Here is a 24,320-nt window from a genome sequence, read left to right as displayed (position 1 = left end):
CACATTTTTAAGCTTCAAACAACATATTTGCATTGCACAAAATACCTAATTTTTGACAGACCACTACCTATATTAAATTGATGGGAATGTTAAGAAGAAAAAGAGAAAGGCAGCAATAGAGAGAGAAACGGCAGATTAAAAAAAAAAAATCCTCAGAAATTCTACTACTTCAAACTAGCAATACTTTATGCTACTAATTACACTCTAACACAGTGGTTCTCAACCTTTTCATTAACGCATAACATGTAAACAAAAACTGAAAAACTTTAGTACCACTACATTTTACAATGATTATTTTTAAATTTCTCAATAGAAATGTTAAAAATATATATTTCACCATTTGCACAATGTTTTGGCTATTTATTAAATATGCACACATAAAAAATTTTAGATTAAAATTGGTTACTACTTTAATTATCAAAATTTAAATTATACTACTTTAATTCTAAAATTTAGTGTGAAATTTTGGCCTGTTTAAGAGATATGAATTTCTTTACATTTGGCCTTATTTCGATTAGTTTTAAACCGTAAATTAGGATCCACTTTTAATTTTGTTTTGTGTTTATTTTTCAAATGTAACATGGAAAAAAATCCTTTTTCACACACATAGATTGTACAAAAAGGCAATAAAAACTCAATAGCTTTATTTGATATGCCTTTAAATTCTTTTTTCAGTTCAGCCAAAAGTTTACAATTATGTTATTTTTGAAATTTCAGTTTTAGAGTTCAATCACAAGAAAGTTTTATCACTTGTTTTTTAATTTTGGGTACATTTGAGCAAACTGATGTCTAATCCAGTTTTCTTTTTCATAATACTGGGGAAAATACATTTTGAAATTATTTATCAATGAAAAACAATGATTTTTAATGTCGGATGCTAATTCTTCTTTTATTTTGAAATTAGTTTCAGTTAGAAAACTCTCTAAAATATGTAAAAAGCTTGAAATATTATTATCCATTTCTTTGATTGAGCTCGAGTTTCTTTATCTTTGCATTTATTTTATCTCTAATGGTAAACAAATTAACACTTTGTCCTGGTATTCCTAAGTCTAATTCAGTTACCTTTCCAAAAATATCAGCTAAATATACTACACGCGCCAACCATAATTCACTAAAAAAACATTTTTGCAATTCAAATTCTGAAACACAGAAGAAAATTTGAAATTCTGATCGAAGTTCAAAAAGACGATTTAAAATTTTGCATCTGGATAACCACTTACTTCAGAATGGCTGCCCATTCCTGGGCTTTTAATAAAATTAACAGTTTTCACAGCTTGATTCAAAGCGATTTTGAGGTTTTTGAGGATTGTTTTGGCTACAAAAACTTCATGATGAATGGAGCAGTGAGTAGATTTAGTTTCAGATTTGACTTCCGTTATTTGAGAAATAAAAATGGAATGTTTCCCTGTTAAAGTCCGAGCTCCATCACTGCATACAGCATTCTAGTTATTCCAAGGAATATTATTTTCAGACTTCTCAATTACTCTGAAAATTTCACTAGCAGTTGCTCTATCATCACAAGATTCACAAAATAAATACTCTTCAGCGATTTATCTTCTTTGAAAAGTATGTAAACTAATAATTGAACAAAGTTCATTATATCAGTACTTTGAACCAATTCCAATGCGAAATACTCACTGTGTTTTATTTTTTAAATAAGTGTCTCTTGTATGGAATTTGCGATTCCATGGATTTGTCGACTTACTGTGTCATTTGATAACGGAATAGTATTAAGTTCATTAACCACTTTTTCGTTGAATAATGTTAAAACAATAACTTCAGCTGCTGGAAATATAAGGTTTTCTCTAATAGTATGAGCCTGTCCAGTTTTGGCAATTCTTAGGCTTACCAGGTAAGCCTAAGAATTTTTCTTTTCATTTTTCTTTTCAATATTCTTAGTGCTATTAGATTGTCCTAGATCCATCACCTGTGAATCATCACTTTTCCGCTTAGTCAATCTTACCCATTTTTCCATTTTGAAAAATCTAGGTTTGTTTTATTATTTTTTACAATTATTTAAACTGGCTTCCAAAGCTTTTCAATTAAAGTAACAAAACCTTTCATTACTTGACTACTATTTTTGAACTCCGATAATTTCCTGTTAAAATATTCTTCAGATTTATCCTTTAAATTGGCATGCTTAGATTCAAGATGTCTTTTACTAAATGATGATTTGATACAGTACAAAGTCTGTAATCCGGACTCGTCGGGACTTTGGCGATTCCGGATTAGGGGTTTTTCTGAATTAAAGATCATCAATTTAAATCTGCTAAGATGGCACGCAGAAATTATCTAATTAAAAATATGAAACTGTAATTTATGAAATAAAGAGCAATTATGCTAAAGGATATCAATTTTTTTAAAAAAAGCTTAATATTTATTTGTTTACTTTATTAAACATTTCTTTTAATGTGCGCATGCGTAATGTATGCGCATTCTTTAAGTGCATGCGTAAAGTTTGTGGCTTTATGGTTCGGATTATAGATCATTCCGGATAATGGACATATGGATTCCGGATAATGGACATATGGATAATGGACTTTGTACTGTACTTTGATTGGATAAGAGTTCACCAAAAACAAGACATTAAGGCTGAGGGTCAATTTCACTTCCATTCCAAATAAACCCAAATGATAAATAACTTTCATTATATTTTCTATAAAACATTTTTCTTTTCAATATTCTTAGTGCTATTAGATTGTCCTAGATCCATCACCTGTGAATCATCACTTTTCCGCTTAGTCAATCTTACCCATTTTTCCATTTTGAAAAATCTAGGTTTGTTTTATTATTTTTTACAATTATTTAAATGCCCATTTAATTACCAGTTCTTCAAATACAAACAACAATATTCTCAAATTGTGTAGAAAACTAAAGAATGCAAAACAATAAGAATACAAAATATCTGTGGCTAGAGAAAGCAAACTGACATAAAAAAAATTACTGCAATTGAAAATAGAGCAGTATGAGCCCGAAAATGGTGGAGGCATAAAGTATAGACTTGCTAATAAATCGGTCAACTCTACAAGAATTAATGAGATACTATTATCTTTTTACAGGAACTTATTTTTATGCCTTAAATACAACATCCATTTCTATTACTTCTTTTTAAAAAAATCATTTGTGAAAAATTTTGTTGTCTATAGCTAAAACAATATTTGTGAAAATAATAACTGATGATTTTGCTCAAGTTTATGAGCGGCTATTGACCTTGAACAAAACTCAGATCGCATAAATTTACGAGTGTTAGAGAAAAAAACTTATGTTGCTGGGGTATTTAATTTTTTAATTTAATAATTAAAATTACTTTGTTTCTTTATGTACCACCTATTTTTCTCCTGTTTACCACCGGTTGAGAATCACTACACTAACATACTGATAATAGTGTATTTACATCTTCCTGTATATTTAACAATAGTTTAAAACTGAAGTCATTCACAAAAAAGGGAATTACAAATTTTTTTTGAATTACCATATTCATCCAAAAGTAAAACCCCTTTCCTGTTTGCTATATTTTTGTTCTAAAATTTAATAAGGTCTTAAATTGGGTATTTTAATAAAAATTTCCTCAATGAAAGGAACGAGTTTACTATATAGAATAATCATACTGCTTAAACACTGACCACAAAGGAAATTAACCATATACACAAGGTGATTCAAAACTAGAGGAAGAAACTTCTAGGAGGCATAGGCCTAGATGACTCAAAATACCATAGCAATGTAGGATTGGAAATGCAATCCTAATAAGATAGTGCTTTTAGAGTCTGTCGCAGGAAAACTATTGACAGCTATTCACAAAGGTATTAAAATGGAAAGCATGACTACATCGTGATTGCAAATTGACATTTAAAAACCATAAGCTTTAAAAAAAAAACCCACTTTTCTGATAATGAAGTTTCCTAAAGTTTTGTAATGTGGGCATCACATGGAATAAAGGAAGAAATATGTTGGGCATCTGTTGGACATTCACGATAGCCACGATGATGTGCCATTTCAAAACATCTCAGATCTATAACTTACTTCACGTTACAAAATGTTGGGGACCTTTATCACTTATGGTCTTTAACTGCCAATTTATAATCACGTTGTATTTATATTTTCCATTTTAACACCTCTGGAGTGGCTGTCGATAGTTTCCCTGCTACAGTCTCTAACAGGCCATCTCGTTGCCATTTCGAGTTGCATTTCTGAATCTACATAGCTATAGGATTCTGAGACATCTAGGTGTAGCCTATCTCTTCTAGAAGTTCGTTCTAGAATATTCTCTATTAGTTTTGAATCACCTTGTACATATAAAAACATACACACTGTGTCCATAAAAGCCTTTATCTGAGACATCTAGGTGTAGCCTATCTCTTCTAGAAGTTCGTTCTAGAATATTCTCTATTAGTTTTGAATCACCTTGTACATATAAAAACATACACACTGTGTCCATAAAAGCCTTTATCCAAGCTTTATATTCACAGCTGTTGGTCAAAGATATATACTTCCGGTTACAGAAACTTTTAAATGACAAAGATTCATGTTTTCTTTTTTCTTTTCTTTTCTTTTCTTTTTTTTTTTAATAAATAGAATAATTTATTATAAACACAAAATTCTCTGGCTATATACTTACATTCAAGAAAATTCTGTACTCATTATAAGAAATGAAACACAGAAAAAGTGAAATTCTTTTACATTTACTTTTATCAGGAATCCCTATAAATGATACAAAATTTACTTAAATGTATATATAGGGGCAAAAGGGGTGCATTAAAAAACTATATTTCGTATTTTATATAAAATTCTATTTTTAACTTAAAAATACAAAAACATCACGGTTTGGTTTGTTTAACCATGGCAAAGCACTGAAAGGCTATCTGCCTAAGGGTAAGGATTCCTTCATGAAAGCCATTTGCCTTATACTTTACTCATGGGGGAAAACTATAAAAACTCCCATGTAGACAGCCTGTTTGCCGGGATTTGAACCTCGGACCAAACTAACAGTGTTCCAAGACTTTACCACTCAGCTGCTAGTGGACTCATGAAAACATGAAGCTTTGCACGATTTAAAACAATTTTTTAATTGAAAGGAACAGTTGTGAAAATAACTAGATAAGAGCTTTGTGCATAGGGTATATACCAGAAAATGAAATTTTAGAAAACTGTTCAGTGTATATATTCAATTTGTCTACTGGAAGATTTTGATGGTTCACTAAACACACAATCTTTTTTAATTTAATATAATGTTTCTCAACCTCTTTTGCCTTATGTATTTCTTTAATCATTGCTAAATGATCATTCCCTTCTCCTTCTCAAAACTAAAAAAAACAAGTAAATATTTATTTAAATTTAGATTATGTTTTACTGTGTCTTATAAATTAGAGTACATAAAATATTGATAAATATCAAAACTTCAATAAAAAGTAGTTTTTTGTAGTCATAAATTTAAATTAAATACTTCACTTGTAAATTAAAGGATAACCACATTTCTTTCCTTAAACTACAAATTTTCCCTCAAGGGGTATTCTCTCTGGGTTAATATAATGCTAGTGTTCATTATTTTGAAAAAAATATTAAAATGTACACCACATTTCATATTTTCATACATCAAAATACAATTATACAAACAAACAACACAAGAAACTAAATTTGCATTTGAATAAGATTTTAAGCCTAATTTAAAAATTATTAAAAATTATGAATCATTTCTCAAAAAAATTTAAGCTTTAATCAGCAAATATTATGTAAAAATGTTATAATTCCTAATTAAAGGTTGAAATTTACTTTCAGTTACAGATACTTTTATTCATGTTGTAAATAGCCATCATGCAAGTGGACCTTAAACTCTCTACTATTTATACTACTGAAAAATTCCACTTGAAGAATTTTCAGAGAAAAACAAAATAATTATGATAGCAAGAACTGATAATTGGGTAAGAGTAGCTTATGAAGGGTTATTATTTACATAACCATCAAGGTTGAAAAGCACCACACCATCCCTTAGCAATAATGCTAGTTTCTCGTATGTGATTTAAATACTGATGTCTTTGCCTGCATATTTATGATCTTAATAGCATAACTGATAAAAATTTATTTTACTTATGTAACATGTATAATTAAGAAGCTCAATCATTTTCATATTCAGAAGCAGCTCAGTTAGCCAATCAAATGAACACAGAATAGTATAGCTTAAGAAGTATACTGTTAAACATTTAATATATACATACTGTACTCCAGGAGAAAAGATTTTAGCATGGAACTTAGCACCATCTTTTAACATAGCTATAGCAAGTCTTGCAATATTTTTAGTATCATCTTTCCCCGAATGCAGCCTTCCTTCAAAATCCATCCCACACGACAGAAGCATATCAGTAAGTTTGCTCTGTAAATAAACACAAAATTTTCTCAGAGTAAGAAAAATGTAATAAATGTTGGAAAAACACATATCCATGTACACTACAAAAATGTTAGAATGAAAGTAGAATATTTCTTCTCTTTCTCTTCCAGGATTTACTAAAGCGATAAGACAAAGCATATAAGGATATAAATCACTATAGCACTAACTGTATTGGTAACATTTACTTCTTTTGAAAAGTTTTCTTGTTTGAATTTTCATCAGATTTCTGTCATTGAGAATTTCAGAATCTTGGGGGAGGGAAGATAACAGAAAATAATGTATGAACAAAGGAATTAAATGATTTCTTTTTGCAAGAATGAATTTCCTTGGCATATTCAGCTTCTATAATCTTTTTCAGTATTTCTTCTCTGATTGCTATTAAAACCCCCATAGATCATCATAAATTAATTGATTTATAAGACCTTTTATACTTATTTAACTGTTTTATTCTTTTATTTTTCCTTTTCTAGTGGCATTTAATTCTCATCCCCCACTGTTTAATATTAAATGTTTTCCCTTGCACCTGAAATTAACAGTCCTATGGCCCTGTGTCAATGCCTTATCTTAATATTTCCAAATTATTGCTATAAACACATAAATCACGAAACATGAGATATTTTGTACTGTTTTTACACACAGGCAGACCTTAAATATTTTTTTTAGAAATGGTTGGCTGAAGTGCTTAGTAATGACTGAATTCTTGAAGGACTTAATTTTATTAGTCTGTGTATTTATAATGCATGATACTATTTTAAGTTAGCATGATTTATTGCAGTGAAAAAATTTCTTTCCCTGAAAATTAAGAAAAATTCTGAAAGAATTGTTAATAAAAAAATCCAGCTGTTTAAGACTGAGTTCTTAACAGAAACCTTCATAAAAAAATTAATTTGTATTATTGATTACAACTCAATATCCCAACTGAAATATTTCCTTAACTGTGGGGGGAGGAGGAGGATGTTGTAATATAAAATAGAAGGAATTTGTTTATTTTACAGCTTCTGATTTGAGTGGACAGCCTATATTGATAATGATTATATACTACCCATTATTATTTTCACAATTTAATAAAGCTAATCAGATTTTTCATGTCTGTTCAGCTTTTTCCAACTTACAAACTGGAGCTTTTATTTGATGGTAGATTAACAATGAAATATGGTTAATGCTTAAAAAGTTACATTACTATATAAAATAAATTTTAGAGTTATTTTTAACACTTAAAAAAACCTCATAACCCTAACAGTTTTGACATTGTACAATCATAAGATTTGTTCTAGTCACAGTAATTGATTCATTGTTGTTTAATGGCCTTTACATTCAAATTCCAGAATAGTGTTCGAACAGCAATAAAGATGTTCATGTGATGTGCAAATGGAAAACATTCATTTTAGTGAATAAGTTATAAAAAAAATACAAGATAGTACAAAATCATCATATTCCCAAAACAGTCAATAATGTCAATGAAAACTACATAGCAAAAAAACTACATTAGTTCAATTATTACTTTTTCTAATTTATATGCTTTCTGATAAATATCTTTGACATCAATGTGGTGAACAGCCCAAGAAGGAAAATCTATCTGGCTGATAAGACACTGCAAAACTAAAAATTTTCCAATATCACAGGTCCTGAAAATAAAAATTTCATGCATGATGGTTAATTATTTTTGCTAAAATAAGAACCTGTAATAAATATGATGATCAAAACAGCTTTTATGAAATCAGCAAAGAAACATATTTTACTTACATTAGATAAATTGATTATTTTATTTACATCAGGTAAATATACTTTTAAGGCCTCTTTAAAAGTTTACACATTCAAGTTATTGAAGTGACAAATATGCTCAGAAAGTTTATGTAAGAACTGAAATAAATAAAAAGGGGAATGGGCCTGTATATTTTTGAAAACGTAAATGTACCCTTATGTCTGAAAGCTAAAGAATTCACCCTCATATATTGCTGCATGAAAGAAAAGGCAAAAAGCAATACAACCTTTACTGGTCATCAAACTTAAAAGATAAAAAAATTATGCTCACTGAATTAATGTTGCAACCAATGCCCAGTGCTGTAATTACACTGTTGGTTATATAATTCTTGATATTCATCTATACGAAACTTAAGATTACATTTAAATTTTAAAGCACGCTCCATGTCAGGATCACAAGCAAAGAAATGTTGTTCCACACTTGTAGGAAATTTCAAGCCCTCGTGAATTAAACCATCTGTTAATAGCTGAACTTCACCTTTGACTTCGTCCATATCGCAGTTTGATCAGTGATTTAATTTACGTCAATTCAATAGGGGGAATGGCATCAGAAGTTTGAACTCGATAAACGAGACCTTCCTCACCTGCTCGACAGCTATTTCGCACATTTGCATAAGGCTGGATGAATGCCCCTCTTCGATGTGGCAGAGCCACTCCTGCTTTGGAGAATCTTTCGTTCTTAACATTACAAATTCTTTGATGAAGTAGACCAAATCTCTAACACATGTGTGGGTATAAACCAACCCAACGTCTGATCATTAGAATTTAAAAAAAAGGGGGGGTATTTGCACTAGAACAAAAAATTCATGTAAAAAAAAGTGTTTGTGTTCTTATTGGTGAACTTTGTTATTTCAAAATTGCGTAAAAAAATGGTTTGGGTGTACAAATAATTGTCATGAATATATATATATAAGTATCTTGTATAACTATACCAGACAGTATTTGTAATTAACATATCCATGCTGATACACAGGCCTTGTATGCCTATGTAATATTTATATACGGAAGAAATAATACCATAAGACTATTTTAAAAGAAAGTCAGGTCAGTTGGTTTTCTCATGCGGTGCTCAGTGTGATTCCAAATACTCTCTCAGCTCAGCGCATATTACTATGACAATAAATTTTGGCAGTCTAAAGAATGGAAAGACATTTTCAGAGAAAAGAAATGCATCATCATCTTTTTGATAAATTTGATACCAATTTAGAGATCTGCTACTAGAGTCTTCGTTTAGATACGAAAAAATTAGTGGCGAAAACACATAGAGAGCTGTGATCCAACTTCTACAACCAACCACAAAAATCTGATTGATGTTACAGCAATCATTTTCCTCGCATTTTCAACCAACTCTGTACTCACAGAATATGCAAAATGACTACAGCTGGTTTTCACTACAAGCGACACTGATGGCCAACAATTTGAAGACAACTCTCATGGTGCAGAATAGGCATCCTTGAATGAAAATCAGTGGAGGTCTGTTCTATTCATAGGTGAGTCCCACAATGATTTGCAGAGTGATTCTTGACATGTTTATGAGTGGAAGAAAGCAAACACTCGGTATTTTCTATCTAGCATATGTAAAAGGGATACTTATGCAGGACGCAGTGTTCTTGTATGGGAAGGAATATCTTTAAGTGGGCATTCAGACCTGTGTGTGCCATCACAGGGTTCCCAGCCACATTTTAGTTAAAAAAATAAGCACCTATAAGCACTTTTCAAGCACATTTTAAGGAAAAAAATAAGTACCTGTCTAATTACATTATAGACAACTGCATAACCTTAAAAGAAAAATTAGATTTGTAATTTAAAATATGAGAAATTCAAAATATGAGAGAGAATGAGCATTACTCAACCATGGAAAACAATTACATTCTTTTTTTTTTTAAATTTTAAATAACAGTTCAATTTACAGAACTAGTTTACAATGAGAGGAAAAAAAACTATGCAGAACTAAATTATATTACAACACTGAATGATGAAATTTCAGTTCAAAATAGAGAAAATAAATAGTAATAAGCCATATTTATTACATTCGCTTGGCACCTAAAAATAAATATAATTTATTTTTCCACTCATATTAATATTTAAATAATTTAACTTAAATCAAAATTCTGAACATTTTCTAAATTTGCATTGTATAACAGTTTTCCCTTAACAGATATTGCAAGCAAAGTAATTTAAGTAAAAATAAGTAAAAAAAAAAGAACTTTTCTGAAATCAGAAGACGAGAAATTGCTTCATGCAATCATTCTTTAACAGTAAAAGCTTAACTAACCAGCATACTCGGAAATTGCCAAATATCTGAAAATTCCGGATAAAAGAGGAAGGGGGTATATTGTAGCTGTTCTTTGGATTTTTCAACTAAATAATGCTTTTGACATTTCGATATGTGCATCATATAAAAAATAGCCCAATGGAACTGAAAAAAAAATCTGCTTAGCAAGCACAGTAAAACTCTTTTATCTCAAATATCGCAAACGTTATTGCACAATATGTGCACCTTAATTCTTCCGCACGTGATATTACGCAATTGGAATCAACAGCTGCTGGTATTCAAAGAATAAATAACTAAATAAAGGAAAATGCCCGTTTGCTTCGTCCGGTTTTCACTCCCGTGTGTCCATGTGACATATTTATCATTGAGCAGGACACGTTGCACTCCATGCGATATCCCTGCCATACTCATATTGATTAATAAAGAGATTTACCAATCTGGGGTGTTTTTCATTCTAATTTTGAACAGACTGCATTAAATTTCCGGAATAGAATTATTCTTCGCTTGGGTTGGTTGACCACAGAACTTTTAGTCCTATTCCACCGATGCTGGAAAGTGACCCAAAAAAATATCCGCTGCTTTTCTTGCTGCGAACTGTAACGGTTTCAATATTCGAGATTTTGCGGAGAAAGGGGAGAACTCCCAATTCCATACGGTATAATGCATTGGCAAAAAAAAAAAAATTTTTTTTTTTTACTATTCGATTACTTTCACTTTTTATTTATGCCATTCTGAATATTATTCCTTAGAAAACTAATCTGTGTTAAAACACACTTACCCATTTTTGAAGTTTATCTATACTTCAGCAGTTACTGGAAATATATTATTATAAATATTCATACATATGCTCATAATATAAGCATACTGATTATAATAAACGCGAATATCAATTGACCACGCGGAACGAGAATGCAAATTATTAAAATCTTGATAGAACTTCAAACATGTGTAATACTGAGTAGGAGCAAAAGAATACGGAATGTACCGGAAATTTCTACTCTTTCGCAATTCTTTGACCAATAGAGCGATGTGCACCTGTATGTACTCGCATACACCAAAGGTTATGTTAATGCAGAGAAAGGGGCAAAAAGCTATTTCTTGCAGTATGATTCACCATCTGACGTTCCATATTATGTCCAAAAGGGCCTTTTTTAACATTTTGTGTTTTACTTTTATTTATTAAATATTACACCAGGTTAGCGATAAAACACGGGGACCCCTTTTACGAACCTCTTCGAGTTTGCCCAAGTAGACATTCCATATAAGGAAGAAAAGTTGTTTACTTAGTTTCAGCTTTGGTATGGAGAAAAAATCTGTGTTCGTTTAAAAAAACAAAAGCACTAAAAGCAAAAAATAAGCACTGAAAACAAAAAAAAAAATAAGTGCTTTAGAGAAAAAGTAAGCACCTATAAGGGCTTTTATACTTTATTTTCAAATATAAGGACTTATAAGCACTTGTAAGGACCGCTACGAACCCTGTGTCACATGGAAATCTTATAGCTTTGAGGTACAAAGACAACATACTGGATCGTATTTTTAATTCACACATGGACACAATTGGTGATATCTTCATTTCACAAGCAGATAGTGCCTGCTCTCATACTGCTGGCCTCCTGCATCAAGAGATGAGGAAGAAACTACAGACTAAATGGAATATCCAGCTTGCTTTCATGACCTTAATCAAATTCAGCATGCATGGGATGCTCTCATTAGGCATGCTCTGGCCTCCAACCTCCTCCCCAAATCCTAGATGAGCTTACAACTGTTTTACATGATTGATGAGCATTGCTACCCATATAGCTCATTAACATCATAAACAGCACTGACATCACTGCCAAGCCTGTATTTCAGTTTCGGGTGATCATACTCCCCATTGAGAATTTGTGTTAAATTTTTATATCCTAATTTTCAAGATTTTTATGTTCCGAAAGCAATAACATATTGCTGTTTTAATAATATCACAGTATTGTTACCATCTATGTTAAAGAAATAATTAGAAAATTCCTAAATAGCCAAATTAAAATTTTGAAAGCCAAATGTCCTAAAACACTATAATTTTTTGTAGGTCTCAAACTATGCAATTAACAACGTGTGAAATGAAATTCTAAAATAGTAATTTAATTTCTCATGAAATAGCGAGTGAAAATTTTGGTAATGATCCAAACAGCTGTCATATGTACTACTTATTTATTTTTTATTTATTTCAGGCTCCACCATTAGGCAGTACACAGAAAGGGAGGGATACCCAGTGGAGGTCTTTTAAGGGAAACTAGCTTGTATTCACGTTACACATGGGCAAAACCATGAATACGCCCATACAGCCAGCCCATTCACCAGAATTTGAACCCTATACAGAACTATCAGTCTTCAGTGACTTTTACCGCTTGCACACTGGTGGGCTAATAATACTACTTAAAACACAAATGTAGTAACAAATGGTCATAATGGTTGTTTTTGGTATCTCTACCAAAAACAGAAGAGTTATGTATGTAAAGCCATAAATTAATTTTTGTAAAAATTACGAAAAATCTCCAAAAGTTAGCAGATAAACACATAACACTATATTTCCCCTGAAGGATAATAATGCACATCCTCGTAAGTTCAGCTTATAATTCTAGCTTGAATCCAAGGATATAATACAAATGGATTAGTCAGCCTTCTCACTATACTTAAACTTCACTGAATATTTATTGAATCTTAAAGTCCTCCACTATAAAACAGCTAATTTTTCAAGAATGGAATTCATTACTTCAGGAACTGCTGAAAGCTTCAACAACACTCCACCCATACAAAGATTTACTATTGCATATGATAAATGTAAATAGCCATACACAGTATTAAATGATTTCAGTTCCATGAAGGTGTATTCAAGATATGGGTTCAGTCATGCTCTGCATTCAATGCTTTCTTATTCTCTTTTCCATTTTTCTGCAAATTAAGTAAACTTAGGCTTCTGCTTTGTTTTTTCACCTTATAATAATTCTCTAAGCCTACTTTTCTATAGGATAAAACAAACCATCTCTGAAAGCAGATTTCTCAATAAAGAAAATATAATCATAAACAAAAAGTATAAGTAATAAAAAAAAACCTCTGCATGCAAAAGTGACATACACAAATTATATCTAATTAAAATACATTAAGAATGTAATAGTTTAAATTTTCTAAAAATATTAGGTTATTCCTAAACGGCAAAGCACATGACGGCTAAGGAAAGGGATGCCTTCACAGAGAATTTTGTGAGGTAAAATGGCTTACATTCATGTTACACATGGAGAAAGCCAAGAAAACTAACTATATAGATAGCCCATTCACCTGGGTCTGGACCCTGTTATACTAAGTGTATTCAACATTTTTTTAACTATTTAGCTGCTGGCAAGACTAAATTTTCAAAATGAACACACAATTAAGATTAATTTTTAAATTTAATTTATTACACAGTACAAAGTCCATAATCCGGACTCATCGGGACTTCGGCAATTCTGGATTAGGGTTTTTTCCGGATTATAGATCATCAATTTAAATCTGGCAAGATGGCATGCAAAAATTATACAATTAAAAATATGAAACCGTAATTTATGAAATACAGAGCAATTACGATCTAAAGGGCATCAAATTTTACAAAAAACAGCTTAATATTTATTTGTTTGTTTACTTTATTAAACATTTCTTTCAATGTGCGCATGCGTAAAGCATACTTTACGTTCATGCATATAGCATATAAAAAAGTTTGTGGCTTTGAGGTCCGGATTATATATCATTCCGGATAATGGACGTCCGGATTACGGACTTTGTACTGTAATATGATTTATTCTTGGCAGGTGCAATAAAGTTCCTTTATTTGTTAAGAAATTATAAAAATATGCTTTGAACTTACCCATCTGTCAGGATTACAGTTTTGCCTCTCATAGTGTAATTCTTGATCCAATTAGAAAAACTGATTAGTACACTTGTAAAACTTTCAGCACTATCCACTTCTTCCTATATACATAGATTGCACTAATAAAAATTCAGCACAACAAACTTCACTAAATATGAAGTGCTATTAAAATACGATTACAATTAAAGTTGAAGGAGGGAAATAATATATTTAACAAAATGCTAGAAACTGTACCCTATACTATGCTGGTTAAAGGACAAAGTAGTGTCATGCTTGGCAAGAGTAAAAAAATCTCAAAAGAAAAAAAAAGTAATGCACATTATGAACAAAAAATCTTTATTGAGATAAAACTTAGAATGATTTTTTTAAAAGAAAGAAAAGGAACTGCAAGCTAATACATTGCTTTTTATTTAGATTTTTGTTCTCATTATTTAACAAGCATGCTTATTCTGCTAAACATTAGAGAGAAGCTCAATGGATCTGAAGTGATTTGAGGTAGTTTGCCAAATTACTTGCTTTTGTATGGTGCATATAACTGCAGAAAGGACATTTACAGAATACATTACTTGCTGAATGCTACGAATCGGATACCATACTTATGTAAATCAGTTACATGTCCACTTTATCTTATTTATTGCTTTTATGTCCATGACAGTGCCTCCGTAAACGTACGGAGGCAAATGGTGGATATCAACAACAGTTTCATTACATTCGTCCGATAAAGTCTCAAAATAATCTAAAGCCTCTTCAAATGCTAAAAATCGCTTTGGATATGGCATGTCTGGCACAGACAAATCTGTATTACAAAATGCAGAGACAATGTAAAGTTTTTGTTGAAGTAAACAAGAGATTTCTAGCTAAAGAAGTAAACTTTCCACATCCCATTTACCACACACTCCTCTAAAGGGTGGGGACAGAGGGAAGACTAAACAAGAAACAGGTACTTTTTCTATGTCGTACTACTCCACATTCAACAGCAACAGAAGTTTTAAATCTCATTTTTCAACAATTTCAGAAAAGTAATGCAATTAAAAAAATCATGTAATTTTATACTATGAAAGGTGCCTAGTGTTCTCATTTCAAATACGAACATTTTCTTCCTTATATCAAGCACATTTTCTGTCAGATATTTTGGTTAATTTTTAAATTCTGGTTAATATTCCTATTTGGGGAGGATTTTTAATTAACACAATGTCAGAAATGTTAAAAAAGATGTCTTTTATGAATTTCTGTACATAATAGAATTATCTCTAGACAACGATTTTCATGCTAGTAATTTTTACAAAGCAGTTGATATAAAACTTTATTTTCAAATGAATTTTAAACTTTATGTTCCCATCTAGGATTGCTGTGTAAAAGGTTAAAGGAAGAATATACATGTTACCAAGAAAAGCAATTAAGTTTAGAAAGGTGCATCAGTTATAATTCCATACAGAACTAATTATTATTATATTAGCTGCACGTACAGTGCTAATTATTTGATCAGAGCAGTGATTAATGTTAAAAATTCAGGTTTTAAAAATGGAATTCATATTTATGAATTAGCAAAACATTATGTGACAGATATGGGATGATAATAATAATGCAATAGCAAGAAATATGAACCAAACCATGACAGCTCCACAAGCATTAAAATATGCGAATGAAAAGAATACAAAGAAGCTCCAAGAGAAAATAAAAAATGGAATGGTGGCAATGTAAATTTGATTTATTCAAAGTAAATGTAGAATAGAATTAGCTTAACTGAAAATAAGGCAAAATGAATCTGTAGACAATTACATGAATAGAGCTGTATTTCCGAAAAATAAAAGTATTCGAGTGGGAGATAAAATAAGAGATAAAGAATTAATATACTTCATATTAGAAGGACTTAGAAATAAATTTGAATTTGATTTCAAAATGATTAAAAACAACAAACAAAAGGATATAATTTCAATTAAACAAGAATTAAAAGAAACAGAAGAAAAATACAAACAGAGAGGACAAGAAATAGAAATAAGTTCTAAGGCAAAAGAAAACCAGACAAAATTGAAATATCATGAAAGAAGATTCTTTAAATGTGGAAAGTCAGGACATTTAATGAAAGAATGCCATAATAATAATAAAATAAAGGGCTTTGGTTGTGGAAACTTTGGCCAGAAATTAACTGAATGTAAAATGGAAACCAAACAAGAATATATAAAGCAGAGAAATTTAGCAAATAAAACTTAATAGCAAATAGAAGATCAAGCAAGGAAAGAGAATATAAATCAGCTACAAACTTAGCTGAAGCACCTCAGAAAAGAGAAGAAACTTCATGTCTTAATCGAGATAGAAATGACAAAGAGAATGAAACAGAACAACACACAGAAAAATTAAATCGATTATAAATTCAGTAGCCACGTCTCACTTGGCAACATGTAAAAAAATATTTACTAGTTTTTAAGATGAAGGACAACAAATAACGGCACCTGAAATAGAAGGCATGATCAAATCAGTTGGTATTGGTAACAATAAAATGCAAACTGGTAGAGATAAGAACATGTTGAAAATAAAAAATGTTTTGCAAGTACCTAATTTAAGTGAAAATCTACTGCCAGTATAAAAAATTGTAGTTCATGATTTAAAAGCACCTTTCACCAAAGCTAAAGCAGATATGATCAATAAACATGGAGACATTCTTCTATATACAGCTAAAGAAAATGGAAATAAATTCGAAGCTGATGGATATATAATAGAAGTTTGTACAGTCATTAGGTTATTTGAAGCAGATGTGAAAAATGAGCAGTGCCCTTGCCAGGACTCAGACCTGGACCTTTCAAATATTCACCGAGTGTGCTAACATTGCCCTATGAAGAGATGCTGAAGGAGGAAGAAAATACCTTACACACTCTCCCTATTAAAGGGAGACTGAAAATTAGGGGACCCAATCACCAAACAATTGTGTGATGAATTATTGTCCACCACCTTTTAATTCAGGCATCATTTGCAAAGTCATTAGATTGTTTTGAAGCAGAAGATGGGAAAAGTGTGCAATGCCCTCACTGGGGCTCAAACTTAGACCTCTCGAATGCACGCAAAGAGTGCTACCATTGCACCATGAAGACATACTGAAGGAGGGACAAAATATCTTATAAGCTAAAATTAATAATGTTAATGAGGCACTATGGCATCAGAGACTTGTCAAAGATTAATAGATATAATAATAATAAAAACACTCATCGGTTACTGGATTGGAAAGAGTAAACATTTTCAAAAACAATTGTGAACTTTGTACACTATGGAAAATGACACTTAAATGTTCATGTCATTTTTCCTGATGTACAATGTTACACACTTTTATAAGTGTGAAATTTAAGCAATCTGAAGATATTTTAGAATTATTGCATACAGATTTAGTTGGACCAACTGAGAACTCAATAGATGGAAGTTGTTATTTTTTAACAGTGGTAGACCATTACAGTAACTTCCTATTTGTGATAACAACTGAGGAAAAAAGTGAAACTGCAGTATCTCTATTCAAGCTTATCACCCAAGAAGAAAATAAAAGGGAAGAAACTAAAAAGAATTTGCACTGATAATAGCAATGACTTCCTAACTGAAAGTACAAAAGAATGTTTTGAAAAAAAATGGGAATTAAACATGAACTTACACCCCTTTACACTCTGGAAAGTAATAATGCAAAAGCTTTTAATCGTACTATAATCGAAACTGTTAGGACTGTGTTGACTGATGCAGAATTACCAGTAAAATTTTGGTCTGAAAGTGTTAAAGGAGCTAGCTGTACATGTGAATAAAAGAAGTCACAAAAATGACAAAACGTTTACACCATATTAATTATATACATGACGCAAGCCTAAAATTACTTACTGTAAAAGATTTGGATGTGAAGCATGTGTTTATATCAGACGAGAAAAACGTGGAAAGATGGAACTAAAAGCTCAAAAAGGAATTATTGTAGTCTATAGCTTGAATTTATGTTCCTGAACTAAATAATATTCATGAAGTGAGAGATGTAATGTTTAATGAGAAACTTGGATCACCTTTACTAAAAAGAAATTATTTAAAATTCAATAAAAGCCAAATATTACAAGAAGTTATCTTTTACAAGGAATAAACTTATGGCAGTATAAACAATTCAGGAATAATGGACCATAATAAAGAATTTCAGGAATAAGAGACCATAGAGAAGATGATACAACACATCAAGTAGCTGAGAAAATTTTGCCATCAAACACATATGATAAACACAATGAAAATAATTCATTAAAAATGCCAGTATTAGAGTATACACAAATAACTGTTAAACCTGGAAATGATGCTCATGAAATTTTGTATAGAAAAAAAAAACCCGAAGCCACCAGAAAAATTAAAAGCTTATGTTAGTATACAATAAAAGTAAAGAATTGCCTAAGACATTTGATGAAGCTGTAGAATCTGTTGAATGGTCAGTTTTGGCTGCATGCAACGACAGAACTGAGTTCAATGGAAGCTAATGAAATTTGGGAATTAGTTAAAAGACCAATTGATAAGACAGTTATTAAAAGCCATTGGATATTTTCAAAAAAAAAAAAAAAAAAAAAAAAAGGATGAAAAGGGTAATTTAGACACAGTTTACAAAGGAAGACAGGTAGCAAGTGGCTTTAATTAAAGAAAATGAATTAATTATGAAGATGCATTTAGTCCAGTAATGAGACTTGCAACTTTTAGAACCCTATTATTATCAATTGAAGTTTAAAAAAAAACTACAAAATAATTTTTTTATATAAAATATCCATATTCAAATGGATATTTAGATAAAACAATTTACATGGAACCACCACCTGGATTTAGATCAGATCCCAACCAAGTATATGTTGTGAACAAAAGTGTATATGAATTACCACATTCAGGAAAATGCTGGTACAGTCAAAAGTAGTTAATCCAGACTCGTCGGGACTTCGGCGATTCCGGATTATCAATTTTTCCGAATTATAGATCATCAGATTAAATCTGGTAAAATGGCATGCAGAAATTATAAAATTAAAAATATGAAACCCTAATTTATGAAATAAAGAAGAATTATGATCTAAAGTGTATCAAAATTTACAAAAAAAAAAGCTTAATATTTATTTGTTTACTTTACTAAACATTTCTTTCAATGTAAGTTGTTTAAGTTGCTTCGTTTTTATGCGATAATACATTCTCTTTAATTCTATAAACAGACATAATTTCTTGTTCAGTTACAAAGTTCCGCTGTTCAAGTCCTATAATTGCTGTGTCGAGAATACCGACTAATTTGTCAATCGAAATTTTTTCGTTTTCAATAACCTCTGTCACTTTCTTTGCTATCGGAAACGAATTATAATGATGAGGCATTTGATTTAAATCATATCAAAGACGGAGTACATCGAAATGAAATACTACATTTAGTAAGCAATTATAAGCCAAATAAAATAAAAACATCTGTCCTGAAGATAAGGATAGTGCTGACAGATCAACTTCCAATTCATTGCGCGTGCCGCAGCGTTAAAGATAAACAAAGTTTAGATAAACAAAGGAAAAGGCTTTTTTTCATTTTTTGCAGCAATTCCACTTTTTGTTTAATGGACTCCGAAACATTCTTTCGCTTTGTAGATCCGTTACATATTAGTAAATATAAATCGGAAATTCTATTTGGCATAATCGAAAGTTCAAGCTTACTTTTATAAAATTGCTCTAACAGTCTGCAAAAAATAATAAGCCAGATCCAATTCGAAGAATAAGGAACAACGCAATCTGCAACATTAACTGAAATAGATAATTAGATAATTTTAGCTTAGCTTACACCGTCCCTTATACATTAAACGCGCATTCGTAAACGTATTTTGCGCACACGCAAATTCGCAGCCATAAAGGTCTTATGCAGCCATAAAGGTCAACGCGACACATGCGCAGAAAGTTTGTAGCTTTGAGGTCCAGATTATAGATCATTCCGGATTATGGGTGTCCGAATTAACGACTTTTGACTGTATGAAGAATTATGTAAAGTTCTTAAGAAAAGTAATTAAACTAGATTAAAATCAGATCAATGTATTTATAATAATAAGCTCAGTTAATTTTTCATAGCAGCATATGTGGATGACTTAATGGTTATTGGAAATTCAAATTCTGAAATAAAAGACTCCATTTCTCAATCATCTAATAATTTACATTATGAGAATTCACAAAAACAAACAAATTTTTAGGAATACACATCCAGAAAGAATCTAGAAAACTTATACTCAAGTCAAAAAAACTATACAACTAACATCTGAAATGAATGAATGTAAACCTGTGAAGAATCCAGGAGACATCGGGTGAAAATCTTGATGACATAGCATCTGCTCCACCAATATCAAAAACAAAATATCAAGATTCAATATTAGGTACACTGATGTACTTAGCAACAAGCACAAGGCCAGACTTAGTTTCTGCCGTAAGTCATCTGTCAAAATGTAATAAAAACCTCACAGAAAAACACTAGAGAGCAATGAATAAGCCATTTAGATATATTAAAGGAACACAAAATGTAAAATGCATGTTTAATATACACTTAAAACAATGGAAAATTAAATGCTGCTTCAGATGCAAGTTGGTGTACCACTGAAGATGGAAAATTATTTGGAGGTTCTTTTAATTAAATTAGGTAAAAATTTCATAAATTGGAAGTGCAACAAACAAAGAATAGTCACTCTCTCTACAAAGGAAGCTGAACTTTTGGCATTCTGTGAATGTGCATGTGATATCAAATGGTATATCTATTTACTTGAAGAATTGGAACAAGATAATCTAATTGACAACCCAACAAAAATTAAAACAGACTGTCAAGCATTAATAGATCGGATTAAAAAAAGTTGAAGTTCATGGCGCATTAACTGAAAATATTTCTTTCTAAAAAATGAATCAAATCATTCCTACATGTGCATGTTTGCAAAATCAAGAAGCAGACATTTTCACAAAATATCTATCTAGTGTAAAATTAAAGACGGACTTTTAAAGAATGGACATAACTGACGAATTAAAATTATATCTTGAAATGCAAATAAGGGGGGAATTGATACTATTTGTTTATAAAAGTATAATTTTTAATATTTGGCAACATTGATTTCTTTTTATTGTAAAAGTTAAAATGTATCTGGCATCTAGAGAGATTATTAAGGAGAATGTGGTAAAGCTTGTTGTGATATATCTTATTTAATAAAGTTTTCTTTTATATATTGCTATAGCTGTTTTTTTTTTAAGTATATGATTTGAGAATATAATTTGACTACTTTCACCAACAAGTATTCTTTTCATGTATTCTGAACAGTACTGATGCTGAAATTCACTCTGATTAAAAGTGCATACTAATACAACTGAATCCACTGCATTTTCACATTCTGAACTACTCATCTAAGCATTTGCTGGCTAACCATACAGTCTACATCTGTACACTGCATTGATTGCATCTACGCATCAGTATACAGCACTACATTTTGACTTTATTGTAAGAATTATATTTACCCCTAAATGATTTCTGCATCTTCATTTCCATAAGCATTGCATTTTCTGTTTAACTTCGTGTACAGTTGTTACTTGTATCAGTATTATGACAGCAAATAATTTCTGGAAGAACAGGTAACAGTGCTATCGATAAAACATGAATTAATTCGCATTCACTTCTATCACTATTCTCTTAGTCTTTTCAATGTAAATATGTTTCTGCTTGAAAGTATTCTCTCCTATTCATTGTACAGTACAAGCAATTCATTTCAATAATCAGAATATATTGCACAACTAGTACTTGTCTTCTGGTGCTTCTGGTACTATTATTTTCATGCATGCAAAGCAAGTTTCGTACTTTGTACATTCAACTTATGTGACCTGGTTCAGGCCAAATTGTTTATTGTAATAAATTGTATTATTATTATGGCCAAATTGTATTATTTTATTGTACACTTTTTCATATGCATTTTACACTCATTGTCAATTACTTTACTATAAATGCTAGACTAGCATAAGCAGTGTAATCATTTTATGTTTCTGTTTAACTATTGTCTAAAATAAATTTTTACCCTGTTTTGAACTTAAAACACAAAACCACGTCTTGATTGTAACATACTACTCTGTTGATAAATACATACCTGAACTGTTATCCTGGACTTTAGCTGAGGTTTGGTAGTTAGCTGATTCTACAGCTGATATGGTGCATGGAATGATATATACAGAGATGCTGGTAAATTGCCCTGCTAGTAGATTACTCTCAGTCAAAAGTGGGGTGCAACTTAAGCAAATAGCCTTTGCTTTGCCTAAATTAAGCAATCCAATACAATTTTACTTTTGTCCACAATTTTTACATCATACTAACTTTCTGCCACATGAGCTTCAAAAATCAGTCAGCTGTACTAAGAGATTGATTTGTCAGAGTTAGCGTTTTTTGAAAAAGTTCTGGAGTGCATGTCACAACCATTTTCACTCCCTTTAATCTTCATCCTGACACAAGAGAATGGGAGGGGGGGAACCAGCAAATAAAAACTAATTTTTGTACCCTAAAACTATTTTTGTACCCATTTTGTAAGTCTCAAGAGCTGAGCCTTCATAAATTAGTTTCATTTTTCTCTCAATACAAGATTACAAGTCAAAATGGGAAACTTCAAAAAATTGTACAACTTGTTGATCTAATACACTCGTGTGCAAAATAAAGAGAATTTGGAAATTATGTTTATTTTTATGAAAAGTATTGAATGAAAGGTACTAATTATGGCACCAAAGAATTTTGCAAATATTCAAAGTCGAATACATAAGCATACACATGTATATCTGCAGAGCTGTTGCTGTGGAAGGGATATAAGTGGAAAAAGAATTTTTGGTGACTTCTGTGCTCGTATTCCTTCACGACTTTTGCCATGTTTCTTGCAACAGTTGGGTAAATTTTTAAAGTAGAAGGTAAAATGATTAACCATGAACATATGGATGATGCAATGAGATGGAGAATTATCAGTAGACTGGAGGCAGGCCAGTCACAAGTGCAGGTGAGTACAGAGCTCAATGTAATACCCAGTGTCATCTGCAATTTTGAAAACACTTTCATGACACTGGATCCATACTGAGAAGACCTGAACAAGATCCATCATGACAAAAGAGGATCATTATTTGGCACTTTCAACGCAGTGACACAGGACTGCCACAGCTTCACAGATCTCACATGAGCTGCATGCTGCCACTGGAACCCAAGTTTCAGTCTACAGCTGCTCGAAGGCTTCATGAGATAGGATTTTATACCAGAAGACCAATGTTTGCATCTCATTCACTGCAGCACACAAGACAGTGTTTAGCATGCTGCACACAATAAGCACCTTGGACCAGACTTCAGTGAAGCACTATTTTTTTCACAAATGAGTCAAGATTCAACTTGGACGCTGATTCTTGACATACCTGTACCTGAAGAGAACCTGGAACATTATGCCATCACATCCTGATCAGGGAAAAGGATGATTATGGTGGTGGAGGTAGAATGGTTTGGGCAGGCATGCTGAATGGCTGCATACCCCTGCATGCGTTTCACAAAGGTTTCCTGACTGTTATAAAGTATAGACAGACCTTAGAGCCTCTGTTCAACTTTTCAGGGGTGCAGTTTGTTAATAAATGAGAGTGCTCATCCATATAGGGCTCAATTAGTCAAAAATTACCTGGAAAGTGAGAAACATTGCTGCATGAACTTATAAGGTATTTCACACGCCTTCTTAGCATGCCTTTGTGGTGTAGTGGTCTGCATGCTTGGCACGTATTCCAGAGGTCCAAGGTTCAATTCATGGCGAAGACGTTGCTAATTTTTCATTTCTAAAAAAAAATACCAAATGTCTCTACAGTGGCACCTGAACTAAAATGGTCATGGATGATGATTCTCCACACCCAGGAGTTGGCAACTGGGTCCCCTAAAATCCTCAATTACCCTTTAAAAGGGGGAGTATATGAGGTATTTCTCCTGCCTTCTTAGCATGTCTTCATTGTGTGGCGGTCTGCACGCTGGGCGCGTATTCCAGAGGTCCGTGGTTTGATTCACAGTAAGG

At 31.5% G+C, this 24,320-nt stretch overlaps 1 protein-coding gene across 4 annotated transcripts in view; it reads right to left on the bottom strand.

Annotated features, from left to right (window-relative positions):
* LOC118184214 (3'-5' exoribonuclease 1-like) overlaps nt 1–24,320 on the bottom strand; it is a 72,436-nt gene that overhangs the window by 1,838 nt on the left and 46,278 nt on the right. For all 4 annotated transcript variants that reach the window (XM_085809099.1, XM_085809100.1, XM_035353850.2 and 1 more), the window contains exons 5-7: nt 14,290–14,393; nt 7,881–8,004; nt 6,210–6,364 (exon numbers count right to left, since the gene is read on the bottom strand). In XM_085809099.1, coding sequence (XP_085665225.1) covers nt 6,210–6,364; nt 7,881–8,004; nt 14,290–14,393 — 383 coding nt within the window. The remainder of the gene's footprint in view (nt 1–6,209; nt 6,365–7,880; nt 8,005–14,289; nt 14,394–24,320) is intronic.

Source organism: Stegodyphus dumicola, chromosome X2 (genome assembly GCF_044657685.1).
Source record: "Stegodyphus dumicola isolate Sdum_Otavi_A_Nest chromosome X2, ASM4465768v1".
Classification (NCBI taxonomy): domain Eukaryota; kingdom Metazoa; phylum Arthropoda; class Arachnida; order Araneae; family Eresidae; genus Stegodyphus; species Stegodyphus dumicola.
This window is presented reverse-complemented; position numbering and strand designations above follow the sequence as displayed.